This window comes from Dama dama, chromosome X, assembly GCF_033118175.1.
Source record: "Dama dama isolate Ldn47 chromosome X, ASM3311817v1, whole genome shotgun sequence".
Lineage (NCBI taxonomy): Eukaryota > Metazoa > Chordata > Mammalia > Artiodactyla > Cervidae > Dama > Dama dama.
The window spans coordinates 61,177,095-61,195,933 of NC_083714.1; the positions used below are offsets into that span (position 1 = coordinate 61,177,095).

The window sequence follows — 18,839 nt, forward strand, 5'->3', positions numbered from 1 at the left end:
AGATCCCCTGGAGAAGGAAATGGTAAGCCACTCCAGTATTCTTGCCTGGAAAATTCCATGGACAGAGGATCCTGACACAGTGCAGTCCATGGGGTCACAAAAGAGCCAGACATAACTTAATGACTAAACAATGATCAGCTTACATGACTGTCCCCCTCCATATCCCACACCTTATCCCCATGAAATGAGATCTCAGACAGCATATCATCTTTTTGTCTCTAGCACAAAGCACAATAGAGAAATGATAGATACTTCCTTGATCAATTATTAACTCAAGTCCTTTATGGTGCTTGATGGCCTGGGAAAAACTATTGGATAGGTCAGTAAGCTTTGAATACTTATTGACATAACTGGTCAAGGCACCCCTGGGTAAGTGCTGCATTTACAAGCCTTTTATATGTTTTGACTCTAAATCTGTCCTTGTTACTCTTCCAGGTGCTTATGCTCAACAACTGATGCACTGCCTGTCTTCACCCACCCCCATGAGCCTCGGTTCTGATGCAACCTATGGTCATGCAGGGATGCCCTTACACCCTCCCACGATGTCATAAGTGGCGGGCAGCTGACAACTTCCATCACAGCCGTAGCCTCCAAAGCACCTGCCCCCAGCCTCAGGTAAGAGGCTCAGAGCAAAAGACAGAACAGTGAAGAGAGGGTGGATGTAGGCTCTGTGTGTGTTCTTGTGGGTATCCATGCTTCTTAAGGCTCAAGGGTAGTCTTCATACACATGAAACCCCTTGCACAGAACGAGGCCTCCTCTGACCCATCCCTGTCGTTCATGAGGCCTTTTATGGGGCAAAGGAAGTGTGCTGATCTGGACAAGCCAAAGAGCCCACAATGACTAAGGTGGCTGGTTTCATGTTAAGCTTCCAGGGGAGGTCCTGGAAAAGTGTGCTCCTTCAGGGCATAGCCTAGGACAAGGCAGGACCTTCCTTTGCCTTGACTTCTCTGCAGTTTCCTCATATGCTGTACCTGCAGAATATTTCCTCTCCCTCCACTGGCTCTTCCTCTCAAGTCCCTGGTCCTACTCACAGCTCCTGGGTTAACCCCACTGAGGATCTCCTGAGCTTCCTACTGGCCTGTCCTCTCTCTCCTCCCCTACAACTGGAGTGGTGGGGCTGAATGTGCCAGCCTGTGTGTGGTGCCAGGTGGGCAGAGGGGGTGTGAGAGACAGTAATCCCAGAGGGCAACCCACTTTCCTGGCAATGAAGGAAGTACAAGGGAAAGTTGACTAGACAAGGGAGATGTATAAGCATATTTTGCCTTGCCCTATAATACTTAACCTTCCCAGGTGGCTCAGTAGTAAAACACCCATCTGCCAGTGCAGGAGACGCAAGAGACTCAGGTTCAATCCCTGGGTGGGGAAGATCACCTGGAGAAGGAAATGGCTACCCACTCCAATATTCTTGCCTATAGAATCCCATGAACAGAGGAGCCTGATGGGCTACAGTCCATGGGGTGGCAAAAAGTCAGACACAACTGAAGCAACTTAGTACACATATTGCTTTGGGGTTCAGAGGCTATGGGAGTGTGTGAAAGTACTATGTTTCTTAGAATCTCACAGATGGACTGAGATGCTGGGTCACTATGGGTGGTGTGAACAGCCACTGAATGTATATGGTGGAGGAAGAGAGATACCAAGGTGGCAGGGATGGAGAATGTAGGTACTGGGGAATGCATGTGGGCGGAGAATGAGAGGCGATGAAGGTCCAGACGTCATAAGGTCCAGGCCTCCCAAGCTGTTTTGACATATCTAACCAGAGAGAATTCACTGCTTGTAATATAGTCTCAAAGCCAGTGTCAACTGAGAGTCCCTCTGCAAACCTCAGTTCAGTTCAGTTCAGTCGCTCAGTCGTGTCCGACTCTTTGCAACCCCGTGAATCGCAGCACGCCAGGCCTCCCTGTCCATCACCAACTCCCGGAGTTTACCCAAACTCATGCCCATCAAGTCGGTGATGCCATCCAGCCATCTCATCCTCTGTCGTCCCCTTCTCCTCCTGCCCCCAATCCCTCCCAGCATCAGGGTCTTTTCCATTGAGTCAACTCTTCACATGAGGTGGCCAAAGTATTGGAGTTTCAGCTTCAGCATCAATCCTTCGAGCCCGTTTCTAACTCTAGGGCATTCCCAGCCCAGGGAACTCTGTGAGGATGGCTTGGGACCAACCAGTTACCCCAGCATAAACCAAGCTGTGACCCGGAGCTAGAGCCGCTCCCTGCTCTTTGCCTGTTGTCCCTTGCCATTCACCCCATGTGGCCCCAGCCTGGACCCCAAGAAAGGCTCAGGCAGCTGCTCTAACTATTCCTGTAGGTGGGCCTCAGCATGGAAACAATGTGGAACTGTGGAAAGCCCAGAAGACTCTGTGGGAGATAAATGAGGATGGGAACAGAACCCTTTTTGGTCAAAACGAAGTGTTTTCCCTCAGTGCTGGGGCGTGGGGGGGTGTCAGCTTGGGAATGTTAACCTTTCCCCAGGCAAGTCTGCTGGAAAAGGAGTGGCCACCTCCAGAAGGGCCCCTCAGGCCAGTAGCCCAGGACAGCAGAGGCAGGGCACAGGAGCCTCCCTGCACCGAGCTCCTGTGTTCCATCTTGCCCTCCCCCACCCTGCAGAAGTCCAGCACACATGCCCATAGACCATATGTATCCCCCTGGCCTTAGAGTGCAGGGGGAGGTCTGTGGGGACAAGGCTCTCTATCCTCTCTTCCCAAAGGCAGGGCAGAGCCCCCACTCGTATTCACTGCTGGCTTGGGTCAGTCTTCTCCTGCCCACCATCCCACGGCTCTGTCCTCTAATACACCCTCACTGTCTCTGAGGACGCTTACCTACTAAAGGACAAGGCTGATCCTCAAGCTCATTATCTTGCCAGGCCTTGGTGAAACTGCTTACCAGAGGTTTGTCACCAAAGTGATCTGATCTTTTCCTCCACCTCAGGGTAGGGGAGAGGGAACTAGAGGCAGAGTGAGTTCTTTGTGTCTTCCAGGCAAAGGGAACATAAATCAACAGAAGCTCCCCTCTGCGTACCCCTCCTCAGCACCATGGAATGCCCAGTCCCACTCTCACCATCCTTGCCAGCCTGGGAGGGCCCTCCTGGCCCCGGTGTGGCGGGCCCAGTTGGGAGCGAGCCGGAATTCCCCAGGGACAAAGCCCTGATTCACCATCCCCAATCCTGACATAGCCGCCCCCTCTGGATTCCTGGGGGGTCAGTAAACAAACAGGGTGACAGATCCCGCCTCCTGGCCTGGCTCAGCTCTGCTCGCCCTCCCTGAGGGAGCCTGCTCAGAGCCTGTCTGGACTCTGCCTGCAGCTCACCAAGCGCTGGGTCTGGGTTCATTCGGAGGAGCATCATGGGGCTGCCTAATCCTGCAAGCGGGTCCCCAGGCGGCACAGGTAGGGTCCACTCATGGGAACGCAGAGCAACTGACTCTAGAGCTGTGCCCTGGAGCTTTGCTGTTCTCCCACTTCTCCTTCTGTGTTTGGCTGTGAGCTGTGGGAGTTTTTTCTTTTTTTAAATCTTGAATATTCTTTATTCTATATATTCATGTGTGCTGAGTCACTCAGTCATGTCCAACTCTTTTTGACCCATGGACTACAGCCCGCCAGGCTCCTCTGTCCATGGGGATTCTCCAGGAAAGAATATTGGAGTAGGTTGTCATACCCTTCTTCAGGGGATCTTCCCAACCCAGGGATTGAACCTGCATCTCCTTTGTCTCCTGCACTGGGAGGTGGATTCTTTAGCACTAGTACCACCTGGGAAGCCCTCTCTTAGTACAGGTTCGTTATGCTTAACTGCTAACTCCTATGATTATCACTCTTACTATCACAAATTCTGCCAGCACTACTGCCCAGATGAGATCCTGGAAGTACTTGTGTTAGGTTAGAACTGTTCAAATTGCCCAAACACTGGCAACCATGGCATTCAAGGTGAGCCATAGGCTCATAGTTCAGTGTTCCAGAGTTTACTCAACCTTCTAGAAAAGAAAGCTGAAGGGCTGTTCTACAAATTCAGAGAGAGAGACAGATAGAGAGAGCCATCTGTAATAGATGTCCTCCTTCCAAGGGGACCTTGGTGCCCCCTTCTCCCTCTTCACCACTTGTATTTCCCACCACAGTCAGGAGAGTCCTAAAGAGCACTGCTCATCTTCAATGGGTTGAGAAAGGGCTAAGACAGGATTTGGGGTCCTGATCTCCAAAGAACTCTGACCAGAATCAACAGCTAAGAGGCTCCCATCATTTGCTCACCCTGTAGGGTATTATGGGGGTTGGGGGAATGGGGGTTGTGCCAAATAGCCCTTCAGGAGTTAGCTATCTCCCTCGCAGATCAAGACATGCTCAGGCAGAAGCAGAAGGGAGTGAAGGACAGGGGAGTGTGGAGAGGAAATCTCAGCCTGGGGAAACCCATCTGCATGCCTGCCTGTCTACCTTCTCCCCTTCTGTGGAAGGAAAATGGCCCTGCTGGTGGCTGAGCCTCCTCTAGTCTCTCCTTTCCCCCAAACCATACATCTTTCCCACACAGGACTCTCCAGGCAAGTTGGGAAACTAATCTTTCCATTAAAACCACAGCTCAAAGTACTTAACATGTGTGTTAAGCCCGTGTGTGTGGGCTACACTCCATGGGGTCACAAAGAGTTGGGCATAACTGAGCACAGCACAGCAGTAAGAGAGGACCTTGCCATGAACAGAACCATAGAGTCTTTCTTTCTCTCAACCACTCAAACACATCCTAGAACCAGCCCCTTCTCCCCTCCCCACCCCTCTGCCCCGTTCACACTTGTCCCATGCTTGGCTTGGCACGGACAAGGGTGTAGCACACTCCAGGGATTGTAGAGGTGTCTGTGTTTCTGTACAGGTTAGAGCTGCTGCCACCACCCCCGCACCTCCTCACGATGGTGCTGGGGTATCCTGCCTAAGTCCAAAGCTATTCAACGGGTCTGTTGGTGCCGCCAGAACCCTGGAACCACCAGCCATGAATCTGTGTTGGAATGAAATAAAAAAGAAGTCTCACAATCTCCGGTAAGGCCTGGAGCCTCGAAACAGGGGCTTTGGGGCATTGGTGGGGATGGTGTTTGGCTCCTCTTGCTCATCACAGCCTTCCTGTCAGCTTCATCCTCTGTTTTTCCTCCTTTTCATGCTCTGGTGCTGGGGGAAAAACCCTGGGTCAGAAGTCAGGAGACTTGGATTTGAGTCTCGGTCTTTTTCCTTTATTTTTATTTATTTTTTTAACACCAAAAACATTTTGTATTGGGTTATAGACGATTAACAATGCTGTGGTAGTTTCAGGTGAATAGCAAAGGGACTCAGCCATACATATACATATATCCATTCGCCCCCAAACTCCCCTCCCATCCCGAGCCTCAGTCAGCTGTGTCACCTTGGAAAATTGGTTTCAGTAATCCCTGAATGTTGGCTTCCACTTGTTTGGATTTTTTTTAACAACAACAACAAAATGAGTAGAGGAATAATGCTTGTTCTATTTTCCAGTGTTGTTATGAGGACTCAAATAAGATATGAAAACGCTTTTTGCACTTAAAAGTGCTGATGTATAAATGGAGGACTTGATTACTGCCCGCCTTCCTCTTGTAACTGTCTTCTATCTTAGTAGCTCTCATCTGCTTTTTCACATCTTTTTAAAAATTTATTTATTTATTTTAATTGCAGGATAATTACAATATTGTAGTGGTTGTTAGCCCTCTCTTCCCACCACTGCTTATCCCCCACCCATGCCTCCCTAAACTAAGAGCAAATCAGTAGGAGCCTGAAGGCAATTTCTAACTCAGTTGTCCCTCTTTCCTCTACCGTTCTTTATAACTTCTCTCCCACTACCCTTCCCCAAACACACACTTTTCCTCTCTACTCTCTATCATCAAAGACCAAACTCCTGGCTTCTGGTGGGTTCTGGTGGAGATGAGGAGTGTACAGAAGTTGAAGGAATGCAGGCTCTGAAATCAGACAACCCTGAGTTCAAATCCAGTGACTTTACTGTGTGACCTTGGGAAAATTACTTAACTTCTCTGGTCAATACCAGTGGCTACCTCTCAAGGTTGCTCTGAGAATTAGTGAAAGCAAAATTTATGTAATACCTTGGCCGAAGAGGTAGAGATGGAATGACCAGTTACCAGTCATCTAAGGGGAATGGGTTCAATGACTGCACACAGCCTGGACTGGCCTCTGGGTTCCTACCACTTGGACTTCAGTTCATGGCTCATTTGTGGGGAGAGGGGAAGGCAGACAGAGATTATTATGCTGCACATGTTTTCCTCCTTCTGTATGTCAAGCTTCTAGCCTATGTTGCCCTCATCCTTTGGGACCCCTGGGCTGCTTGTATTTGTATGCAACCTCACACACATGCGTGCCCACACTCAGTCACCTGGCATACCCTTTCCACCCACTGCATTGCTCCTGCTCAGAAGGTAGCCTCTGAGAAGCCTCTGAGGATGAACAGTTTGGCATGACTTGAGTTCCTCCAGGACAAGAGGGCAACAAGACAGCTGTCTCCACTAACGCCCTTGCTTACTTTGCTACCCTTCACAGCCTGATTCTGGGTGCACAGCTGAATGGACTGCAGTCCACCAAATGTTTTGGTACCACGCTCTATGGGGTGGTGTCTTGGGAGGCTCTGTGGGTGGGTCAGAGGGTGGGTTCTGGGCCTTCTCCCACTTCGACCAGAGAAGCACCTCTTTCATTTGTTTATATAGTAACATTCCACGTACATATCTGCTGGGGAAAAATGTTTTGCCACTTAACAAGAGGACTGAAAATCACTGGTTTTACCATTGTGTGCAGTGCTCGGCTAGAGGCCTTCTCAGACCACAGTGGAAAGCTTCAGCTCCCTCTCCAAGAGATAATTGACTGGCTCAGCCAAAAGGATGAGGAATTGTCAGCTCAGCTGCCCCTACAAGGGGATGTGGTCCTGGTGCAACAGGAGAAGGAGACACATGCGGTAGGTTAGAGTTACAGAGGCTGTGGTGTGTAGTCTCTCGGTTGGGAAGGGATGTCTTCTGCAGTGCCCTGACAGACAGATGCTCAGTCTCTGCTTAGATGCTTAAAGTCACTGGAAGCTGTATGCAGTCCTACTGGTCTGTGGATGGCGCTCCAGAGAATAAGTCAAATCTCCCCCCTCTATACATCCCATCCAATATTGGCCTCCCTTAAAATGCTTCCCTGATTTTTAACGAGGACATGGGAAATGAACATAAAATAATATTCAGTGAAAAAAACACAAGATACAAAGCTGTTTATAGGTAGATCTCAATTGTATAAAAATCAATATAGATGTGTATGTGTGTATACACACATAAGAAGGAACTCTATCAAAATCTTCACAATGGGTAACTCCAGGTGATGAAATTAGTTCTTTTTAATTTTCTTCTTTTCATCCGTTTCTGAAATTTCTAAGATTTCTGTGACATATCTTTCCTCTATAATCAGAAAATAACAGCAAATGTTTCTTAAAATGAACACAGATGCACTGGAAGAAATGATCATCATGTGATGTGATGTGACAGAGGTGTCAGCTCTCACTACAAAGGCAATCATATTATACAAATGTATCAAATCAGTATATTGTGCTAAATCAAATCAGTACATTGTGTTAAGTTTACACAATGTTATAGGTCAATTATAGCACAATTTAAAAGATGAATACAGGGTGGAATACAATACAGCAAGAAAATAAACTATAAATGTGTGCCACAGTATGGCTGAATTTTAAAGACAATATGTTGAGTGAAAAAAAGTATCAAATACAAAAAAGAGTACATATAGTGTGGTTCCATGTATATAAGGTTTAAAATTTGGCAAAACTAATCAGTGGTGGTACAAGTCAGGATAGTTGTTACCTTGGGGGAGGGGAGGAGGAGAGAGTGACTGAAAGAGGTCATGACAGGGCCTTCTGGGATGCTGGTGGAGTTCTGTTTCTTTATCTCGGTACTGGTTACAGATATGGAATCACTTTATGAAAATTCATCAAGCTGTGATGAAAAGTACACTTTTGATTTACATACTTGTGTGTATTTTGACAAAAATTTAAACTTTTCGTATAAATCTAGCCCATCTTGGTTTTGATTCCTTAAAGCCCCTTTCAGAGGACTTCCTGAGTCTTCCAAAGAAGCAAGATTCCTAGCCCCAAGTCCCCATATTTCTCTCTACCTTGTGGCATAGACAGATCCGTTTCAGAGTAAATAGACCTTCCAGTATCAAAGTTATTATTTTGCCTATAGAGAAGACTGCTCCTCTTTTAGTCTGAGTAGCCCAAAGGTACAGGATATCAAGTTGCACTGAGGAGAAGAAAGATTGTCAAGTGCAGGATGGAATTCAAAGCAATTGAAAGATTTTCCTTCCCCATTGACCATGTTGCTAAACTTCACAGGCCTTTATGGACGATGTCAAGTCTCGAGGCCCCTATATTTACTCTGTGCTGGAATCAGCTCAGGCCTTCCTGTCCCAGCACCCATTTGATGAATTAGAGGAGCCTTGTTCTGAGAGCAAAGGTGGGTGGTCTTCCTCTCTTTCATCTTCTTCTTGAGCTATGAACCATTAAACACCTTTATGTCCATCCCAAACACATTTTCTCAGCTGTTACCTAGGAGGATAATTTATTACTAGAAGTCCAAAATTGGGAAGGAACAAGATTCACACTCTAAGAAAAAGCAAAGAGAAGACCCTGGAGCAGGGGAGACGAGCGTTTGGCCCAAAGCTGTATGTGGCTCTCTGGAGCATCGTGTGTGGCCATCTAAGAAGGCATGAAAAAGAAATAAAAAAGACTCAGATGCATTAAACAAACTCAGTAAATAAAAGTAGTAGTGTGTTCTTTTAAAACGTACTGCTTTATTCCAGTAGAGAAAGGCATGTGACACTGCTCCAATCAACTAGCAAATAAAAATTCTTTCAAAAAATCTTTAAAAATTAGGTGATGGTACTTGAGAAGAAAACTGACTGTGGCTCTTTAATTCTGACCCTGGTGATTTCTGGTTCTCTTTCTCTGATGGAGTGGGTCACTGTAGGTCCAAGTTTAAATAAGGCAGCAGGGTGGGATCCATGGTGTTTAGCTCCAAGTGATGGCCCAGCAAGCCCTCTTCTCCAGAAAGAAGCTTTGACACTCTGAGACTGGCTATGAATGACCTGACAGGACCCTTCAATAATGAAGCCCTTTGTTGATGCTGTTGACCCTCTCAGTTTACCTCAAGCCCCTCCTCCTGAGTACTAACCAGTACTCAATTTACCACCCAATGGGCCTCAGATAGAACAAGCTCAAGAGAGCAGGACAATTCCAATTAGCCTGGAGTTTGGGAGCTCTGAATCTACTTTTCAAGAAAGGTCTGAGGGAGGAGAAGGAAAATTACAATTTAGAAGCCTAGGTGGAAAGGCTGGGAAAGTTATACTAACCTCTCCTCTGCTGGACCTTCATAAAATGCCTCCCTTCTTTGGAAGGAACTGCACAACAGACACTGGGCTTCCCGCATGGCGCTCGTGGTGAAGAACTCACCTGCCAATATAGGAGACATAAGAGATGTGGGTTCGATCCCTGGGTCAGGAAGATCCCCTGGAGGAAGAAATGGCAACCCACTCCAGTATTCTTGCCCAGAGAATCCCATGGACAGAGGAGCCTGATGGGCTACAATTCATGGGGTCACAAAGAGTTGGACGTGACTGAAGCAACTTAGCACACACACAATAGACAGTAATGCAAAATCACATTCCAAGGTCATGTGACTAGAACTCTGGATGATTGGCCTTACTGTGCCTCTTAAATATTTTACTCACTCTCTACCTTGCCCATTTCTTAAGAATATGAGGAAATCCTCAGATACTATAGGTGGAAAACACCAAAATGGTCTCTTGACTGTGGTGGTGGATCCATGAGCCTACACATGTGATAAAATCACATAGAACAAAACACACACAAATGACTAAAAGTAAAATTGGGGAATTCTGAAAAAATATTCTGGATTGTGTCAATGTCAATATCCTGATTGTTATACTATAATTTTGCAAGATGTTACTATTTGGGGAAACTAGCTAAAGAGTACATGAGATCTCTATTATTTCTCACAATTACATATGAATCTACTATGAACTCAAAATTAAAGTTTTAATTTTTTAAAAAGCCACATTTATAAAAGGAGCTCAGCCATAAAAATATGTATTTGTGTATGAAAACACACACACAGCACACACATGTTTACAAAAGGCTGTTTTTGTCTTTCCGTGGGCTACCCTTGCCTGGCTGGCCTGACCTGACTTCATGACTGCCCTTGCAGATACCTCTCCTAGACAGCGGATCCAGAATCTTAGCCGCTTTGTGTGGAAGCAGGCAACAGTGGCCAGTGAACTCTGGGAGAAGTTGACAGCCCGCTGCGTGGACCAGCACCGCCACATTGAGCACACTCTGGAGCAGCTGTTGGAGATCCAAGGGGCAATGGAGGAATTAAGTGCAACTCTGACCCAGGCCGAGGGCGTCCGAGCCACTTGGGAGCCCATCGGGGATCTCTTTATTGATTCACTTCCCGAGCATATCCAGGCTCTTAAGGTATGCAGGCCCTCTCCCCTGGCTACAGCCTACCTGGAGACCAGATACTCCACCCAGACCCTGACAGTGTACCTGATGCTGAGGCTCCACTGTTGCCCTGGACTTCAACAGAGTCTCTCCCAGTTTCTCTGCTGGATTTGGGGGCTAGTTTAGCTGAGGGTTTACCTGGTTGGGGAAGCGCTTCCCTGGTGACTCAGATGGTAAAGAATCCCCCTGCAATCAGGAGACCTGGGTTCAATCCCTGGGTTGGGAAGATCCCTGGAGAAGGGCATGGCAACCCACTCCAGTATCCTTGCCTGTAGAATCGCATGGACAGAGGAGCCTGGCGGGTTGCAGTCCTTGGGGTCACAAAGAGTCAGACATGACTGAGCGACTAACACACTTAGCTGAGGTCTCCTCTGTCCTACTGTCTTCTCTTTCCCTGGTGTTTTCTGAGAGAAGAAAAGGAAGTAAGGACAATGCCCACCCCCACCCCCCATACACACACATCTTAGTCTGGTTGCCCTAATATGCAAGCATGGAAGCTGTGCTACTAAAACAAAATCTCTGGGTAAAGAGGAAGGAGTTGGTGTGAATGACTAATGGTTCCTCTTTCCTACTATCTACCTGCTGTGGGACTTGGATCCTGGTTCCATAGCTATTCAAGGAAGAATTCTCCCCCATGAAAGATGGAGTGAAGTTAGTAAATGATCTGGCCCATCAACTTGCCATTTCTGATGTGCACTTGTCAATGGAGAACTCCCGGGCTTTGGAGCAAATCAATATCCGGTGGAAACAGCTACAGGTAAAGGAGAAGCCTAAAGTGAGCTATGGGAGAAAGATTTGGTATAACTAGGCTTGGTGATGGGTGGACTTCTCCAGGCCTTCAGGAAGTAAAGGGGCATTGAAATGGGATCTATGTGGGGAAATAGTTGTATAGAATTTGGGGCCAGGAAACAAGCTTCTCAACCTCTAAACTGCAGGGAGTAATTAAAATAGTCTGAGAGGGACCTGTCTGCATTTGGGCACTCAGAGTAGACAGGGGCAGATGAAGAGTGACTGTGGCCTGGAGTTAGAGGTGCTCTTCTCTTACCTCTGGGAGTGACATGGGAGAACTAGGATTTGGGTGAATGGTGGGAGGATCTGGAACGGGAGAAGAGGCAGCCTTGGAGGGAATTCACAAAGATGGCCGGAGGCACCTGGAAATCCCACCCTGGATATGTGGAATGAGGCCACTGACTTCCTGCATATTCTTTCCATAGGTGTCAGTTGGAGAGAGACTTAAGCAGCTTCAGGATGCTCACCGGGACTTTGGGCCTGGGTCACAACACTTCCTCTCCTGTATGTGAGACAAGCTATACTTCACTTTGTAGAACCTCAGCCACTTTCCAATAGAGTCTACTGTTGTCTGTTGGGGACCTGGAGGGAGCCCAGTGTACCTTGGCATCTAAGAAGCAGTAGAAGAAAGCAGTGTAGGATAGTGGTTAAAAGTACAAGCTCTTGAGTCAGAGAGACCTGGATCTGAGTCAGAGCTCCTCAACTTCATAGCCGTGCAAGCTTGAAAAAAATAGCTTAACCTTTCTGAACTTCAATTTTCCCGTATATAAAAAGAGGGAAAAATATGACCTAGCTCATAGAGTTATGGGAACTAAATGACTTTATTGTTCCAAAAATATTTATTGATGGCCTACCATGGCCCAGATACCATTCTAGGCACTGGGGCTACATCAGTGAACAAAACAGAAATTCTTGGTCTTGGAGAGCTTACATTCTGCTAGAAGAAGCCAAACCATAAACAAATAAGTGAGTGTGTGTGTGTGTGTGTCTGTGTGTGTGTGTGTCTGTCTGTGTGTAAAATGTCAATTGGTGACAAGTGTTCCAGAAAAAAGTAAAGCAGGGAAGGTATGGGTTAGGCAGTGCTGGACTTAATGGAGGAGGCATTTCAATTTTGAATAGGGTGGTTGGGAATGTTGTCACTGAAATCACAGCAAAGAGGTGAGGGAATGAGCCATGTGGATATCTGAGGGAAGAGCAGACTGGGCAGAGGAAACAATAACTTCCAGGATGTTAAGGCAGGGGCATACCTGAGGAACAGCAAGGAGACCAGTATAGAAGTGAGTGAAGAGGAGAGAGAGCAAGAGATCAGAATGGGAGCAGGAAGCCAAAGCATGGAGGGCCTGGAGGGCTATGGTAAGAATTAGGATTTTATTCTGAGTAGAATGAAGAACCCTTGCAGGGGTTTGAGCAGAGGGATGACATGATCCAACTTCTGTTTCAACAGAGTTTTGGAGGTCTAGAATAGGAGGAGGGAGACCTGTTAGGGTACATATTGTGATAGTCTAAATGAGGGACGATGGTGACCCAATCAGAGTGGAGATGGTGGAAATGTAACTAGATATGAAAATTAGATATGCACACAGAGCATTCAGCAGAGCATCTGGTACATAGTAGGAACTCAATAAATGTTAATGGCAATTCAGACTATTGAATTATAATGACTGGCATGCAACTACACCTGCAGAAGGCTCTTGTACCCAGGGAAACTGCAAGGAAGAGATTGACCAGATGACTGAGCCTCTCCTGGAACATCTGGAAGTTAAAGACATGGAACAGAAAGAAGCATCATTTTCCAGAGTTTCTCACCGTAGATGAGTAGGCAGTCCTGTTCCCCATTGTCCCATGGGACTGAGAAGCTGGGCCTTCTGGGGGAAGGGCTTTGAGTCCCATGAGGAAAGTAGAATCACTTCATATCCACAGTAGCACACCAGCTGCTTGCAGCTGAATGGACAAAATGACAGCCTGCTCACGGGGAAGATTGTCAGGGTGGCCAAGGCCACCTGTTCGTGCCCTTGTCATGTCTCTGGCACATGAGGGTATCAGTGACAACCTCTTCTCTGTCCCTCACCCTAACATCAGGGAAGGAAGTGTCTTCATTAGAAGTGTTTGCCCCATGCTCAGGTCCTGTTAAGAGCTGGCAATGAGACTCAGGCATCCCCTTTTGGGCTTAGCTATTTCTTTGGGAGGATAGTACAGGGGAGTAATGAGGGGCCTGAAGAACATTAGTGGCCAGCTTCTTTCTCTTTCTCTTTTCCCTCACCAGCCTCTGTTCAGGTTCCCTGGGAAAGAGCAATTTCACCCAATAAAGTTCCCTACTACATCAAGTGAGTGACCATCTGAATCAGAAACAGGTCAATCACCTGCCCACCCTCTCCCTCCCCTGTCTTTTTTTCTACCTATCCCTTTTACCCCTATCTGTTGGGATTCCTCCATCCAATCCAGTTTTTCCTCTTACTCATCTCAAGAGCTCAATATTCTACCTGGGTAAAGGTGAACCCTTGTGCTTTGGAATCTTCAGGGTTTACCCTCAGATTCTGCTGCTCCTTGTGTCCAACCTCTCACTGAGGGATGTGTGCATGTTTGTCTGTGGGGTGGGGGGTGATATGGACCCTGGTGCTACTGATGCTTTTATTTGTAGCCACCAGGCTCAAACCACATGCTGGGACCATCCCAAGATGACAGAGTTATACCAAACTCTAGGTAAGAATTCAAGGTTCCTGTATAGGGTGGAGATATATACAGTTGCCTTTGTCCTATAAGAATACAAGGGAATAGTATTCCATTGTGTGTACATATACCATATCCTCTTTATTCATTCATCTGCTGATAGACAGGTTGTTTTCATGTCTTGGCTACTGTAAATAGTGCTGTGATGAATATAGGAGTGATGAATATATATCTTTTTGAATTAGTGTTTTAATATTCTTTGAGTAAATACCCAGGAGTGGGGATAGCTGGATCATATATATATATGCACACACATGCATGCACACACACATATACATGGTAGAACATAATCATAAAAAAGGATGAAATCTTGCCACTTGTGACAACATGGATAGACTTTCAGGATATTATGCTGAGTGACATAAATCAGATAGAGAAAGACAAATACCATATGACTCCATTCATATGTGAATATAAAAAGAAAATAAATGAACAAACCAAACAAATACACATAGATACCAAAAAACAGAGTAGTGGTTACCCAAAAAGAAGGGGTAGGGGAAAGGCAAAATAGGTAAGGGGATTGACTGAATGGTGACAGGTGGAAATAAAATATTGTGTACATGAAACTTATATAATGCTATAAACCAGTGTTGTCTCAATAAAAATAAGAACACAAGGGAATCCCATCCAACAAGCAGATGAGAGTGGAAGTGAATCCTTGTCCTTTTTCCAGTAGCTTCCTTCCTTTCCTCTCTGCATCTCCATCAGGAAGCTCTATTTTCCCCCTAAACAATTTTATCATCACATCAGGGAATTATGCTTATAGATATATGCTAGATCTGCTTTGAAAGACATTATCAAGGCTATGATGAATGTGACTCTCATGTGCCTTATCTTTCACTGCTAAGAGAGACTCACTATTATGTTGTAGATTTTACACATGTTGATGCATGTGACTATAGTTCATTCATTTTCACTGCCGTAGAGTGTTCCATTGTACATACCACAGTTTCCTCATCCATCCTACTGTTAATAGACATTTGGGTCATTTCTACTTTGGAGCTAACAAAAACAGTGCTGCTTGGTTAAAAAAATGTGAAAATCACTGCTCTAGAATATATACAGCTGGCTTGGTTGTAGGATATATGAATGTTCAGTTTTACTACGTAATACCAAGTTGTTTTCCAATATGATTGTGTCAGTTTACACTTCCACTAGCAATTCTCATTCATCCACATCTTTGCTGACACTTGCTATTGTCAGACTTTTATTTTTTGTCAATCTGACAGGTGTAACATGATATATTGTTGTGGTTTTAATTTGCATTTCCCTGATCTGAGTGGATCTCTTTCCATTCTTGCAGCTGATTTGAACAACATTAAGTTCTCAGCTTACCGCACTGCCATGAAGCTACGCAGAGTCCAGAAGGCACTGCGCTGTAAGTCTCCCATCACACTTCCCTTATGGCCTTCATCCTTCCTCATCAATTGGCTGTTTCCCACTCCCATCCCACCTTGGCCAAGGTTGTTGGTCAGCTTTGTGGGGACTCTCCAAAGGTTGGGATATGCTGGCTGTGGACACTTGATCTTTCCAGGGCCCTTCTATTTTCTCCAACCTCCAGACTCGTTTCCAAATTAACCCACAGCTCTCCTCTTCCTTGTCCCTTCTTCCCTGCCCAACACAGACAATCAAGCTAGTGTTTTATGGCAAGAAGTATCCAGCAAATGGTTTGGAGCCATTGAAGGCTTGTGTTCTTTCACCATCTTGGGGTTATTGGATGTAGCAGCAGAATGATTAAAGCAAATGCCAATGGTTAGGGGACAACATGACTACAGATATAATGTGCCTTCTGTCTTCTCTCTGAGACACTGTCCATCCAATCTTCCTGGACCAAGTGTATCTGGCTAGGCTGATACCAGGATTGGGGGTAATTAAAAAATCCTCCTGAGGTATGTCACATTCACACAGCCATACACGAGCCTTCATAACCAGTGTCTAGGTTTTCAGAACAAGGTTCATGGACCCACCTATTTGCAGTTGAAATGCATGTAAGGACAGAGAAATTGAAAAACTGGTATGGTATTTGGTCCCTGGGAGTTTACCCAAATCCCACCATCTTCTTGAAACTGATGTGAAGGATCATTTGGGTGTAGAAACATTTGGGGTTAATTTAGGGGTTCTTCTGATGCTTTCCCCCTACTTGGGTTGTGTGTCTTGGTAAAGGGCAAGCTTATTTCATACTTACAAATGGTTAGTCTGGAGATGGAGTCATATTTGGTGATGTTGGTGGCCATATCTCCCTGTCTAGTCCCTGGGCTTCTACTTTTGGCTTTACTTTCTCTTTCTCTCCTTTCCTTCCCAGTGGACCTGGTAACTTTAACCACAGCCCTGGAGATCTTCAATGAGCATGATCTGCAGGCCAGTGAGCATGTGATGGATGTGGTGGAGGTCATCCACTGCCTGACTGCCTTATATGAACGGCTGGAGGAGGAAAGAGGCATCCTGGTCAATGTGCCGCTCTGTGTGGACATGAGTCTCAACTGGCTCCTCAATGTTTTTGATAGGTAAGGGCTTGCTGCCCTGGCAGCCTCCAGGATGAAGTTCCAGTGGGATATCTGGAGTGGACACAGTGGGAAGGGTTTGCTCCCCTGGTGGATCTGGACTCAGCTCAGCTTGGGGTATGGCTGGCACCAAGTCCTGCTGGGATCCACCCTGTGAGGGAAATGACTGCCAAGATGTTAACCCTTTACAGATATTCAAGTTCTCAGTCTCTTCTTTTAAACCTAGCGGTCGCAGTGGAAAGATGCGGGCATTGTCCTTTAAGACTGGCATTGCCTGCCTGTGTGGCACGGAAGTGAAGGAAAAACTGCAGTGTGAGTACAACTCCAAAGTCCGGAAGAGGAGTTGGGTGGAGGGAGGGTTGTGGTGGGAGGAAGAAAGGTGCAAGATAAACAGAAGTTCAGTCTTATGACTCAGCACAGGGCTACTCAGGCTACATTGTAATGCGTCCTGGTACAGGCTATTGCAAAGAATCTACAACAGCCAAAGGCCAAGATGGGTCTAAGGCCCGTTATCATTCCCACTGTCACTCCAAGGACATTGCTTCCTTCTCATCTGGTGTAATTACTTGATGGGGATCTGAGTTGGGATTCTGGGATACCCAGGACCTGGACTTTCTAGTTCCATTTCCCGGTGGACCATCAGGCTTAGCCCTCTCCCAATCTGATGCTCAAACTATGTCACATGTTCTGCTGGAGACTTTCCATGGGATAACATGGGCAGTATGCAATAATCCCATTATCTGGGAGGTGGGCAACATGTAATTCTGTAAGTTTAAACCTCTCTGGTACAGTATCTTTGCTTTCCCTCCCATCCTCTATCATTTGTACAGCATTTTGCATTTTTCTGCAGCAGCATCATTAGTTGTCAGGTATTTAATGTTCACTGACCACTGTGCTAAATGTGGTGAGTACAAGATCCAGTTAGATGTTGTCCCTGTCTCAAGTGGTTTATAGTCCAGGTGAGGAGACAGAAGTACAGAGAAAGCACTTCTTAGAGTGAGTGCTAATTAGAATAACCTGAATGGGAAAGGATATGTGCTATATCAGATCACAGAAGAGTGAGGACAGCAATCTAGGAAAGCTTTACAGGGAAGAAGACTTTTCAAAGTACATTCATAGCTATGATATAATTTATTTCTCCCAACATTCCTTTCAGATGGGATGGACAGTGATGATGTAGTCTTAATTTATAAGTAAGGAAACTTCAGCATAGAGAGATTCATGACCTACCCAGGGTTTCCCAAGCTAGTTAGTAATGGGTCAAGAACTAAACCCCAGGCCCTCTGCCTTCTAGTTTTGTTTGTTTTCTGGGCCTTAGGTGAGGCATGAAGCAGAGAGACAAGAAACTCTGGAGGAGGTTTTTAAAAATTGGGTTAGAATAGGTGAGTTCCCACAAGGGCAATGTTCAAATATAAGTCCCATAGGCTGTTCCACAGTCATTTAGAGTGAATTCTTAGATGACTTAATGGGTTGAATTATGTCCTCTTTATAGATATCTGTGCAGTGTTTCTTTTCATTTGTGTGGATAATTGAGAGATTGCTGCAGTATGAGACTACATGAGCTACACAAACAGGAGGAGATAGGGCAGGCTGACCTTGATTCATACTCAGGCACCTTTGAACCCCCAACCCCTTGATCTTGCTTCTTGAGACTGTTTTCCCAGCAGTGTATTTGTGTCTGGCACTGCTCTTACACACAGCTCACTCTCTCTTCACCCTTCCCTCCCCCTCTCTGTGTTCAGAGAGAAAAAAGTGAGATAGACACAAAGAGGGAGAGCATTAGAATGTTCTTAGAGGGCTTCTAGAAGATCAGGGACCTTTAGGTATTCCACTTTCAAAAGTCATTAGCTAAGTCAGTGCACTCTTACCCTCTCTTCTTTTTCTCCTCTTTCTCCTCACACCATTGCCTGGCCATTTCTGTTGTGGACTTGGCCATGACTTATGGTGGGGCCAGCAGACCTCTTCAGCCAAGTGGCCAACTCAGGCAGCCAGTGTGACCAACGCCATCTTGGTGTCCTGCTTCATGAGGCCATTCAGGTGCCCCGTCAGCTGGGGGAAGTGGCAGCCTTTGGTGGCAGCAACGTGGAGCCCAGTGTCCGTAGTTGCTTCCGTTTTGTGAGTATGGAGCTAGGGAGGGAGGAAAGGAGGGATGATGAGACAAAGATTGGGAAGAAGGGAGGGAGGACTCAAAGCTGGGCTTCTATTCTTGTTTTGCTTTGCTTCAGATATTTGTTTCAAGTTTTATTGGCATATAGTTGCTTTACAATGTT

The 18,839-nt window shown here is 46.2% G+C and overlaps 1 protein-coding gene across 1 annotated transcript in view; it reads left to right on the top strand.

Moving 5' to 3' along the window:
• Nucleotides 1-18,839, top strand: part of DRP2 (dystrophin related protein 2) — a 46,484-nt gene that overhangs the window by 13,452 nt on the left and 14,193 nt on the right. Inside the window, exons 3-15 of the mRNA XM_061135961.1 lie at nt 436-615; nt 4,844-5,007; nt 6,778-6,934; nt 8,363-8,483; nt 10,254-10,522; nt 11,160-11,306; nt 11,764-11,842; nt 13,602-13,662; nt 13,977-14,038; nt 15,372-15,446; nt 16,371-16,572; nt 16,796-16,881; nt 18,527-18,684. Of these exons, the coding sequence (XP_060991944.1) occupies nt 499-615; nt 4,844-5,007; nt 6,778-6,934; nt 8,363-8,483; nt 10,254-10,522; nt 11,160-11,306; nt 11,764-11,842; nt 13,602-13,662; nt 13,977-14,038; nt 15,372-15,446; nt 16,371-16,572; nt 16,796-16,881; nt 18,527-18,684 (1,698 nt within the window). The 5' untranslated portion in view covers nt 436-498. The remainder of the gene's footprint in view (nt 1-435; nt 616-4,843; nt 5,008-6,777; nt 6,935-8,362; nt 8,484-10,253; nt 10,523-11,159; nt 11,307-11,763; nt 11,843-13,601; nt 13,663-13,976; nt 14,039-15,371; nt 15,447-16,370; nt 16,573-16,795; nt 16,882-18,526; nt 18,685-18,839) is intronic.